This window comes from Mesocricetus auratus, unplaced genomic scaffold (assembly GCF_017639785.1).
Source record: "Mesocricetus auratus isolate SY011 unplaced genomic scaffold, BCM_Maur_2.0 Super-Scaffold_100066, whole genome shotgun sequence".
Classification (NCBI taxonomy): Eukaryota; Metazoa; Chordata; class Mammalia; order Rodentia; family Cricetidae; genus Mesocricetus; species Mesocricetus auratus.
Genome location: NW_024429235.1, coordinates 1,184,907 through 1,197,849, shown reverse-complemented (window position 1 = coordinate 1,197,849; position 12,943 = coordinate 1,184,907). Strand labels below are relative to the sequence as shown.

General features: G+C 36.5%; 1 protein-coding gene and 1 pseudogene across 1 annotated transcript; one reads left to right on the top strand and one right to left on the bottom strand.

Moving 5' to 3' along the window:
• The window catches only part of LOC121136343, an 83,795-nt pseudogene that overhangs the window by 14,352 nt on the left and 56,500 nt on the right, over positions 1-12,943 (bottom strand).
• LOC106022705 (olfactory receptor 7E24-like) lies at positions 6,866-7,765 on the top strand. Its single transcript, XM_040736656.1, has one exon. It carries the CDS (start codon positions 6,923-6,925, stop codon positions 7,763-7,765), a length of 843 nt encoding a protein of 280 aa, XP_040592590.1. The 5' UTR covers positions 6,866-6,922.

Sequence of the window (12,943 nt, the reverse complement as noted above, 5' to 3'; positions counted from 1 at the left end):
AATTTTTTTAGTAATTTACTTTTTGTATTCCAATCCCAGTTTGACCTCCTTTCACTCCTCCCGCTCCTGCTACTTCCCCTACAACATGCATCTGCCCCTTTGAGAGGGTAAGGCCTCCCCTAGGAAGTCAACTAAGTCTGTCACATAATCTCCTTCAGGTAGGACCAGGGCACCTCACCATGCCCACATGCCTGTGTGTAGCCTGAGCAAGGTATCTCTCTATGTAGAATTGGTTCCCATCCCAATCTTTCTAATAATTTCAAATAGAGCCACACCTTGATGACTAAGCATTAAAAATGTGTGCCTATTCCAATATTATTCAAACTACCACTCTTAACATTAGAGATACCAAAAATTCTACCAGAAAATGTCTAGAAATGAGAAATAAATTGAGCATTATGGTTTTTTTGGTTATTTTGAATGACATTTTTATCCACTTTCTTTCTGACTATACTTTCTTTGTTGCTATTGATTTTTGTTTATTAATTTTATGTTATTTCATTGATATAATAGTGCTACCTCTTCTGGGAATTTTCTGATGAGATGTTTAGTGTCTCATATAGAAAAATGGTCTGAAAAGAAGGAATATTTGATTTTCTTCTTTCCTATTTTGTTCATTTTATCTCTTCCATCTAACTTACAGCTGTCCGTAAGACTTCCAACACTGTATGAATAGGGACGTGCAAAAGAGAAAATAGTTGGAAAGAATTAGCAGGAGAAGGAGAGAAAATACATAGGGGTGAATAAACATTGAATTGGATTGAAGCATGAAATTGTCACAGTGACATAATGAGGAGAAAATAGACTTTATGTAGTATCTACAAAAAATTCACAAAATAGATCATGAATTTATTTGCTAATGTTACTATGTCTCCTGCCATTAAGAAACAAAGTAATTCAAACCTGGTAAGTAGGAAAAAGATGTTAGAATGATATAAGAATGAAGGTATTGCTTGGGTTGCCTACACCCAACTGAGGAGGTGAGTGTGGTCTGTGCTTAGGTATATACCACCTTCCCTTTTTGGTGTTTCCTTGGTCTGCTTGGCATGCAGCAGATGCTCCCTAGCAGGCAGGAACTTCCAGAATCTGCCAACATTTAACTCTTGACCTGCCTAGACCCACCATAACAGGAGAGCGAGAGACCCCACCTGCACCCACTGGAATGAGGGAAGTGAAGGTGACAGTATAAACACACATTCAATAATAGAAAGACCAATATGATGCCACAAGTGTCTAGGGACACTGCCCCAGCAAAACCTGCTCATCACAATGTAGATGAAGAAGAAGAGAATGACCTTCATAACAACTTTATGAAGATGCTTGAGACTCTCAAAGAAGAAATTAGAAAAGTCCTCAAAGAAATGGAAGTAAAAAACAAAAAATACAAGAAATGAAGTGAAAGAAAAACCAAAAAGCTCAAGAAATAAACAAATCTCATGAAGAAAGGCAAGAAAAAAAGAAGCAAACACGTGAAGGAAACAATTCAAACAATTCAAGGCTTGAAAGTTGAAATAGAAATAATAAAGAAAACACAAAAAGAAGGATTGCTGGGTAAGTGATCAGGAACAAGAAATGTAAATATAACCAACAGAATACAAGAGATACAGGTTTTGAAGATTCACTAGATGAAATAGACTCATCGACCAAATGATACGTTAAGTCCAAGAAATCCTTAACAGAAAATATCTAGGAAATATGGAACAGTGTGAAAAGTCCAAACCTAAGAATAATAGTATGAAAGATGGTGAATAAATCCAGCTCAAGTGTACAGAAAACATATTCAACAAAATCATAGAAAAATACTTTCCCAATCTAATGAAGGATATGCCTATGAAAGTATAAGAGGCTTACAGAGCCCCAAATATACTGGACCAGAAAAAAGTCCCCTCACCACATAATAATCAAAGCACAAAACATACAGAATAAAGAAATGATATCAAGAACAGCAAAGGAAAAAGGCTAAGCAAGATAGAAAGGCAGATCTATCAGAATTACACCTGACATCTCAATCACCTGGATGCCTGCATGAGCCATGAACTTCTGCCAAACCTCCCTGTTGTCCTAGTCAAAGGAATCTTCGATGGACACCACAGGATATTCACATATGAAGGACTTATACAGGTCGTTCATCTAGTCAGGCATAATGCAACTTTTGGAGTCATAGGAGACTTGAAATCAAGGTCATACTTGCCAGACCTGAAGAATTCAGAAGCAGTCATGTTCATGGTGCTGAAACCCTGGTCAGTGTACCTGGCATTCTCAATTGTGGCCTTCAGCAGCTCCAAACTTTTTTGCTGCAGGATGTTAGTCATAAACCTGCCCTTATCATACACATGGAGAGTTTCTTCATTCATTCCTTCTTGATGACATTCTTCTGGTTGTGATAACCCTCTGCTCCAGTGCACATGGCTTCACAGAAACTGCACACCACCACAGGCAGGTTCATGGACTTTTGCAGGACCAGTTTCTTGCCAGCATGAGGACAATAGTTGATCACATTGGAAGCTGTGAAAAGCAGGATGACTGAGGGAAGTCAGCAAGTCAGTGATGTGAAGGTATAGGAACAACCCCTTTTTCCATGACACACACATTTGAGAAAGCCAGGGACACTTCCTGTATGGCATTTACTCCATATTTAGGTTTATTTTCAGTGCCATCCATCTTGATGATCAGTTTGTCCATCTTCTCTTGTTCCACAACATTCAGTTTCATTTAACCTAGATCAGGCACAACAGTTTTGTTGATGTGATCAGCACATTTGAGATCCCCTTCCTTAGCAGCACATGTTACCACTATCACAGAGTTCTGGTCCCAATAGATATCAGTTGGGATACTGTTGGGCACAAAAAGCTGGAAGACACATTTTGAGGTACAGAGATCAACCTCAACAGTGGGATTCCTGAGAGTCAAAGGTCTCTCTGGTATGAATCTTGAAAATGGACATGGTGAATTTCTGGCCTCTGGATTGCCACACAGAAAAGAAACAGGTTTCTGCAGACAAAGGAAGTACATTCAATAGAATTTACTTATAATACAAAAAATACTAAAGATAGTCAAAACTGAAATAAAAGTGGAGATAAATGATTTAGGACATCAAAGAAATCTCATAGCTAAATTCTTGAGCACATACAACATTTCTTCTGCTTCCTCCATTAACCCCAGGAATTCCTTAGAGATTGTTAATACTGTGGACCAGTACAAGTAATCACCAGCTCTGTGCATTGAGTTTCTAATGTTATGCATAAATCATTAGTTAGCCTGTCCCTGTAGGTCATCAGTTTATTCTCTGCAATCCAGGGCTATATAATCATATTTACTCTTCCTACAGTGTTCTGCATCAGGAAACTCTTCATTATATTCACTTCAGGATTCAAGATTGAGCTTGATCCTTCACCAGGCAACAAGCTCGGGAGATTTTTCATATCCACTGTCCTTCATAATGACCACACAGCCCTACCGTTTATTTATGTAAGTTCTGAAGGAATTGAGGATGAAAAAGAGACTACAAAGATTATTACTTCTTCCTAGTTATATGAACTATGATAATGATCAACACAGTAGTGTACTATGTGCAATAGTATTTTGAGCCTCTCTGCTAGGATTTTATATCTGTAATGGCAGTCCTGAAATTCTCATTGAAGTATCCCCAGTGTCTTTTCTCTACACTCCTATAACCAAAGTGAACAGAAAATACCGCCAACTCCCATGTTTCATATGCAGTACTGTAACTATTTTGGTGAGTGTGATTCAGTAGTTACACTTTTTAAGAAAGCCAAGATGTGTGTGTGTGTGTGTGTGTGTGTGTGTGTGTGTGTGTGAGTGTGTGTGTGACTAGTTAGGTGTTCCCTGGTTGGAAGGTCTGAGCGCTATACCTTATGTGTATTACTTTATCCAAATAGTTCTTCCAAATTTCAAAAATATAAGCTTCTGCCTAGGTATTATCTTACTGAAGATAAAAGACAAAGACTCCATTCCTGTGTAATATGTTTTAGGTCATCAGCTAGAAGTGAATAAAGTCTTGTGTGAATTACTTTGCCTGATCAAAACACAAAATGGTCTTTTCAAGAAACAGATATTGCATAAATCTTCATTTAAAAACATGTCTTCTTCCAATGTTGTTTCCATATCTTTATAACTGAAAGTTCACTTCTGTTGGGTGAACTGTGGTAGCATGTTAGAAATGCATGAGGAATAGTCCCAAAATATTGAAACAACTGTTCAACTCAGTTTGTTTCTAGTTTCCTTGATCCTTATTATCTTTCATGTTCTTTGAAATATGGTTTCATCATGTTCTCCGGAGGATTTCAGGTAAACTGCACTCATTTAGCTTCAGCCTCTTAAGTACGGTGTTTACAGATCCTCCTTAGACTGTGTTCTATTTTTCTGTATATTTTTGATGCTATCAGCATCCTCCATCATTCCTGAGACTCACCCACTCAGTTTTCAATGAGGAAATGAGGTCAACTCACGAAAGTTTACAAAGATACCTGCTGTAAGATCTCGGGATATCTTATTAAGACTATGTGATTAATAATCCATAAAGATATAAATATATGTATGAAATAATGAATGGGCACAGAAGCTATTAATGTGAAGTAGAGTGTGGGGAGGTAGAGTTACATTGGAAGTTTGAAGGTGTGAAATGGAACTAAGACATGTTACTATATTATCATTTCAAATATAAAAATAATTCAATAAAGAAGTAAAACCAAACAAAACCACTCCAGAATCAAATAATGACACATTTATTTTCATTTTTGTCTCTGCTATATATTTTATTAATTTTCACATGTTATTAACAGTTCTGAGATACCTTAACTGTCATATGACCAAGTTTTAGTAAGCATATATTTGTGTGTACATATATTTGTGTGTACATTCCTCATTATGTAATTAGCTTTTTATGTTGATATATCAATTTTTGGTTTTATAAGACCTAAGGAGTCATTGCTGTAGATGGAAAATGAATGATACATATTCTAAACATTAAGTAGACCCTTTCTCCTCTCAAAACCTGACTTCCATGCATTTGGTTTCCTTTACATTTTCATTACATTCAGAAATGTGACCTAGACATTGATGAAAGATCAATATTTGTGTTGCTTGATTCTGTGTTATGGATATTCGGTCATCTCATTTTATTAAATAGCTGCACTATTTGGTTGTCAAAAAATGTGTGCATTCTTATTTGAAAACAAAAGAATGTATAGACATGAAAAGAAATGAAAAGTCAATTTTGTGTATTTTGTGAAGACACACTTTAGATTTTCATATAACTCTATGGTTCAGTGCCCTTTGGAAATGCTCCCCAATAAACTCATATTTTCTGTATTCACAGGATTTTTAATTTTGACAAATGAATACAATGCAAATTTTATCATTTTTCAAAAGTAGATGGGTTGTTATACTGTAGTTTGTATGAGCGTGTCATTATGGAAAGAGTCATACACGTTCTCCCAGTTCATTGATTCCCATAATGCCACTGTATTCAACATTGGAGACAAATAGAAATACATTCAACATGTGAGTGCATCCCATATGACATTATCTTGGAAGAATTGTAACTACATAGATTTCACCATTTTAAATGGCACATATTAGGAGGACGCAATTCTTGGGTAAAGTGTGAAAAACATAATGCAAATTATATGGTATTTAGATGTGATAATATCATAACTCTAATATATTATAGTTTAAAACAGAAAAGGGGTGTTAGGACCCATTAGAGTGTTGTCCATAATTTTTATTACAAATGTTTTCTATATTTTAAACTGTTTACTTTTTAAGCAATTCAATGTGATGTGACCTAAAAGTGAACCTGACATTTCCTCTGTGGCTGAAATAAGAATATGGACACCTATGCACCAGTATGACTCACATGGGAATCACTTTACAGTCTAATAATGAGGGGTCTGAAACTAATCTCTTGGTGTACTGGAACTGTACTTCAGAAAAAGAGTTACATTGTATAGACATACAAAAACCCAGTTTTATAGCAGATATTTTACTGTGATTATGTTGAGATGATAACCCCAAATTTGCTCTGCAGCATTTAATTTCAACTGTGTTTGCTGGCATTTTATTATTTTTCATTTCACTGGACATCTCAGCAGTCGTGGACATAAATGTTCTGTGATAATCTTGATTTAACAAAGACATATTTATGAAAATTAGAAATAGACTTAGAAAAATAAGGAATACATATATTATCTGGTTTTAAAGTTTAAACAAATTTTTAACTAAAGCTTACTTCAATCCCAAATGACAAAAAAATGGTGAATATTCTTTTAAGTCAAAGGTAAAAAAAGAAATCTATAGAAGATACTGGACCCTGAAAATATTTTTCTGGGTAGAAATCAACAATTTTTATTTAGAAACTTTGATTTCACACTGTCATATATTCTAAGGAAAATAAACTTGTTCCAGGTTATTGTAATAAAATGATGTGTGTTTCAGTGATTCAAGTTTACATTTTATTTGATTCACACTTTTCCTAATGTAAGAATTTTAAAAAATATCCACTTTGTCTTAAATATGTTTAGTTTATTTTACTGTGACTACAGGTCAGCTGCTTTCAGTAACATTGGCCTCACATAATCTACGTTACTGTCTTTAATATGGCTCTCATGAGAGGTGTCACCCGAGCTAAGAATAAAACAATATTTATAGTATGGTATTTGCACAACTGATCAATTATTAATGATTTCAAAATAGGCTTGAGAAAATAATGAATATTTTTACTTGACTGGAATTGCAAAGAGGGTCTACATGTGTGCTGGTTCCATTGTTAACAACATTTTTGGTTTTTTTCAAAAGATGTTCACGAAATAAAACCATGCAGAACACAACATCTGCACCAGAATTCCACTTTATTCAAGTCTCAGAGGATCCATACCTACAACCTGTTCTCTTTGGCCTATTCATGTCCATGTACATCTTGGCCCTGATGGGAAACCTACTCATCATCTTGACAGTAAGCTCTGACATCCATCTTCACACCCCTATGTACTTCTTCCTCTCAAACCTGTCCATGGTTGATATTGGTTTCATCTCCACCACTGTTCCCAGGATGATTGTGGATATCCAGACTCACTGCCCAGTCATTTCCTATGTGGGCTGCCTGACACAGATGTCACTGTTTATAATTTTTGGATGTATGGATGATATGCTTCTGGCTGTGATGGCATATGACAGGTTTGTGGCCATCTGCCACCCTCTGTATTACCAGGTCATTATGAATCATAGTAGATGTTGTGTCTTACTTCTAGGATGTTTTTGCATTAGCCTTGTGGACTTACTGATGCACTATGTGGCAGTATTAAGTTTTTCTGACTGTGCGGATTATGTTGAAATTTCCAACTTCTTCTGCGGCCCTTCTGAAGTCCTTAAACTTCCCTGTTTTGATGATGTAAGCAAGAATATAGTCAGGTACTGTGTAGGTGCTTTCTTTGGGTTACTTCCTATTTCGGGAATCATTTTCTCTTACTTTAAAATAGTTTCCTCCATTATGCGATCATCATCATCAAGTGGGAAGCACAAAACCTTCTCAACCTGTGGGTCTCATTTGTCCATTGTTTGCCTGTTTTATGGAACAGCACTAGGAGTGTACTTCAGCTCTACTCTGTCACTTTCCTCAAGAAGTAATACAGTGGCCTCAGTCATGTACACTGTGGTCACACCTATGTTGAATCCCTTCATCTACAGCCTGAGGAACAAGGACATTAAATCTGCCTTAAGGAAGTTTCTTAGCAGAGTATTTTGGTGATTGGTATTCTTTATGTGTTTACATTTATGTATCTATATACTAACTGCACTTGTAAATCCCAGTTAATATCTCATCTTATTAACTGATATTTCACAATATTTCATGATATTGTGGTGGTCACTGGTGTTGCACATATGTTTAATGGGCAGTTTAAAAGGTACACCAAAGTTTGAAATGGAGAGCTGATACTTTTCTAGGCATGAATAGTATACACTGTTGAATAACCATTTACAACATGAGTGTAATCAACACCTAAATTGTGTACATGGCAGTCAATTTAAAGAGGCACCTCTCCTGAAGCTGTGTTTTAGAAATGACAGAAAACCAGGTTACTTGAACAGGAACTGAAGAAGGAAGGAAGGAACTGAATAGACAAGCTGATGTGGAAGGTGGAATCTCAGTGGCTTCATCCTTAGAAACAATGAATTGTGAGAGCTGGAGAAATATCAGTAGTTAAAGAAAAAGGCAATGAATCTGAAAGAGAACAAGGATGGTTACATGTGAAGTAGGGAGGCAGGTGGAAATTGTTGGATTTACATTAAAATCTGATTTTTAAAATATTTAAACAAATCAATTAAATTCATAACCATATCCACAGAAGAATGGCACTTATAACCCCCAGATTATATGTGGGGTACCTGCTACTAGGTTAACTTACTGTACACATTATGCATTTTCTTGATTGTTTTCAAATTAAGTTCTAATGTGTGTTGTCATCATAGTGAGCCTGTTATTTCAAGTGAGAGAATTAAAGTTCATGAACTATTGTTGACATGAATTAAAATCCACTATTGAAGCATGATGTGGCTGGAATACAAAACACTCTCTTGTCTTTTCAGTTACTGAAGTCCTCCCCAATGTTAAAGTTTGTTGTGTTTACAATGTTCATGAAGTTGCAACAAGAAGTCACTGTAGAATATGGAACTAGGGAGACGAATATAAGATTGATTTCGTGTGATTTATTTGAGGGGGGATTGATAAAGTTACACATAGAAACATAAAGTTTGCAATTCATAATTCCTACTATTTCAATATTTTATGTTTCTGGAAGGTACATCATTTTATAATGGCACATTTGGGTTTAATGGTTTCATTTACTATGGAAAGTTTAATAAATACTTTAATAAAAGCACACCTTCTAATCCTACTACCAATTTTGAATAAATACTTAAAGGAAACTTAAGATACTATTGCTTAGATATCAAACATGATACTATAAAATTACCTGATTTATAATAACAAGAGCACTGCTTGAGAAGGTGGAACACGATGACTTTGTCACCATGAACTTTTACCTTTAATTTGACATTTAGAGAATAATGTCCCTGGATATTTTATGGAGCTTTAAGTATTCTTAGAAGATAGAAACTATATTATTTTCTCACACTTATTAGGACAAAATTAAATGCTTCCTACTTTTAATTGACAAAAAGTATATTTTAAATGGGGAAGAATTTATTTTGAGTGTTTTTTATTTTAAATAAATTTATCATATTTCACCATGATCCTGGGCTTCTTTTATATAATCTGATTTTCCTTCAAATACTATAACATTGAATGTCAATAATTAGCTTTGCTTAGAAACATGAAAAATTAAACAGCAAGGAGACTCTCTTCTCCTACCTCTAGTGGAAAAGGCAGATAGATATCTTATAGCCCCCTCAGGAATACTTTCATTAGTCTTTGCTTCTAGCTCCAAAAACATTCCCTGGAAATCCACCAGCCAAAGAGTCCAGGGAATCAGGTGGGCATCTTCACTCCACTCCTCCTTGCATTCTAACTTTCCCTTGTAATTCCCACTCTTGTATCAGGCTACGTGTTGTGTCCTCTACTCCCTGTCTGCCTACATTTCCAAAGGTCTAGGCATATCCTTTTGTCACACCCTGCTTTCCTTCTAAATGTGGACCCAATAAGGTGCCTCTCTTGTAGCCAAAATGTAATCCTAATTGTAAGTTTCCTATACTGAAAAGCACATTCCTCCTGGAACTCCCAGTGACCACACATGGCAGTATCTCAGAAGCATTCCTGCCAGGAAACTCACAGCCACCTGACCCTATAAAAACCAGTGAAGGCAACTGAAACCAAGGAACAAAACCCTCACCCAACAAAGACAAATGAGATACCAGCAACTAAAATTACAACCATCACAAGCCAAGGTGCCTATCCACCACTATAAATATATAATTAATAACAGCTAGAACAACATGTACTCTCTAGTACATAGCAATGGAACACAAGAGTCCCTGAGTAATACAATACAGCTGACCACAGGACAAGGATTTCAAAACAGTATTTATATGCATGTGAGTTGTTTAAAGAAGATACAAATTATTGCATTCATGGAATATATGCAATAAACATTGAAATAAAATGAAGAAAACAGTTCAAGACTTGAAAATGGAAGTACTATTGATTAAAAAATATCTAAACTGAGGTAAGATATGAAGTGAAAACTTTAGGAACTAGAAAAAGAACTACCCTGATAAGCCTAACCAAAAGAATACAAGAGATGGAAAAGAAAATGACAGATATTGAAGACAAAACAGGAAAAAAGGGGATACCCCAGACAAAGTAAATGCTAAATGTAAAAAAAAGCCATGCACAAAACATGCAGGAAATCTGAGACACTGTAAAATATCCAATCTAGGAATAATAGGAATAGTAGAAAAAGAAGAAACCTAGGTCGAGGGCACAAAAAATATTTTCAACAAAATCATAAGAGAAAATTTCCAAAATGTAAATAAGGAGGTTCACATCAAAATACAAGGAACACATCAGAACACCAAATAGACTGAACAAGAAATTCCCCACAATACCTAATAATAAAACCATTAAACATACTGAAAAAGTAAGAATGTTAAATCTGCAAAGAAAGAGGTTAATGAACCTGAAGACTGCAGTCTTATTAGAAAAACACCTGACTTCTCACTGAAGACTCTGAAATGCATAAGGGACTGGAAGAATATTCTACAAACTCTAAGAGACTAAAGTAAAAATTTTAAGTAAGAGATCAAGACATATATTCTATGATGTAACCTAACTTAAGAAATAGCAAACTTCCCCTCCTCTCTCAGACCCATGAAGGCAGCTAGACCCTGCACCCACTTATGAAATCCCACTATGCTGGTGCAGACCCCAGAAACAGGCCAGCAGCTCAGAGAGCTGTGGGCAGGCTGCTCCACCACTGCTGCCATCCACTGTACCCTGTTCCAACAAGACCCATTCTGCCACTCACTCACAGCTACCACACCATCTTACCCTGGCTCAAACAGCCTTGCAACACCAGCTCCCCTAAAGACACAAAGATCACGTTCACCATTTGGAATAAATGGTGAGTGATTGGTATTCCAGTCACTCATATGAAAAAAGGCCAAAATAATTATTTCTATGAGATGTACACTCCCAGGGTCCCTGACTTTAGGTGTAGCCTAGACTTAGCTTTCCTGCCAACACTCTCTGTTTTCCATTTCAGTCAATCTCCATTCTTTTGTGTCAGTTTTGATCCCCACAAACACTTTCTACCAGTGATCTCACAGGGCTGGGGCTTGGGTGGGCAAGTTTCACTCTCTTTCCTATCTGTCATTACCATTTTTCCCAACTCACAGTCCTATAGCAGTCTGCTTGCATAAACCCCTCCTCTCATCCTACCTCCTAGAGACTCTGCTACTTGCTGCAGACCCAGCTAGGTCTATTTTGCTGACCCTCTCAGGCCTTCCCTTTTGTAACCTTGTTGTAGAAGTGGCATTGTTAGAAAGGGAATGTCACTGGAGGTAGAATTGGAGGTTTTAAAAGTTCATGCTAGGGTCTTTATTCCTGTTACACCCCACTCTTGTTTCTTCCCAACTGGGCATGCTCTGCTTCAGGTGTGTGTGGGCTCTGCTTGGGCCCTAATTCCTGCCCATCACCCCCTCCTTGGATCTTCATAGACTGGCTCCTTGCATTGAGTGGAACTCCTCCAGACAGGAAGAAGATGTGTCCTGCCACACCCCACTCTTGGCTCCCCCTCTGAACACCACACTCTGCTTGAGTGAGAATACCAGGAGAAGCCAGACCATCTCGAGTTACAGACAGTGAAACCTTGGCACACATATGCCACCTGGAGAACAGAGGAGACAGAGAGACTCCTTCTACACCCACTCGGAAAAAGGATGGGATGTCGACATTACATGAACACACTCTCAGCAATAGAAAGACCAATATGACACTACCAGAATCTAGAGACTCTACAACAACAAGAATTGAAAAGTTCAATGTTGATGAAGCAGAACGGACAGACTTTAAAAATTATTTTATGAAGATGATAGAGACCCTCAAAGAGGAAATGAGGAAATTCTTAAAGAAATAGAAGAAAACACAACAAAAATACATGAAATGGAGGAAAATACAAAACAAAAAATTCAAGAAGTGAACAAGTCTCTTAAAGAATCTAAAGATAGCCAAGAGAAAACAACCAAGGAAGTGAAGGAAACCACTCCAACAGTTCAAAGCTTGAAAGATGAAATGTAAACGATAGTGAAAACAAAAAATGAGGGGATAGTAGAAATAGAAATGCTAAATAAATGATCAGGAGATACAGATATAAATATAACCAATAGAATACAAGATATGGAAGAGAGAATCTCAGTTGTTGAAGGCTCACTACAGGATATACAGTCATGAGCCAAAGAAAATTTCCAGTGCAACAAATACATAACACAAAATATCCAGGAAATATGCCACACCATGAAAAGGCCTAACTTAAGAATAATAAGTATAGAAGAAGGTGAAGAAATAAAAGGTAGCGAAAAATAAAATCAATCAAAAGAGATGAAAGAGGTCATTACATACTCATCACAGGTGAAACCCACCAAGATGAACTGTCTATCCTGAACATCTATGCCCCAAATACAAAGGCATCCACATTCGTTAAAGAAACATTATTAGAACTTAAATATCATCTAAAGCCCCACACAGTTATAGTGGGAGATTTCAACACACCACTCTCACCACTAGACAGGAATACCAGACAGAAACTCAACAAAGAAGCAAAGGGTCTAATAGAAGTAATGACCCAACTGGGATTAACAGATATCTATAGAACATTTCATCCACATAAAAAAGAATATACCTTCTTCTCACCACCACATGGAACCTTCTCAAAAATCGACCACATACTTGGCAACATGTCAAACCTCAGCA

Coding starts and splice junctions, on each gene's coding strand:
- LOC106022705 (XM_040736656.1), top strand. CDS start 6,923: ATGTCCATGTACATCTTGGCCCTGATGGGAAACCTACTCATCATCTTG.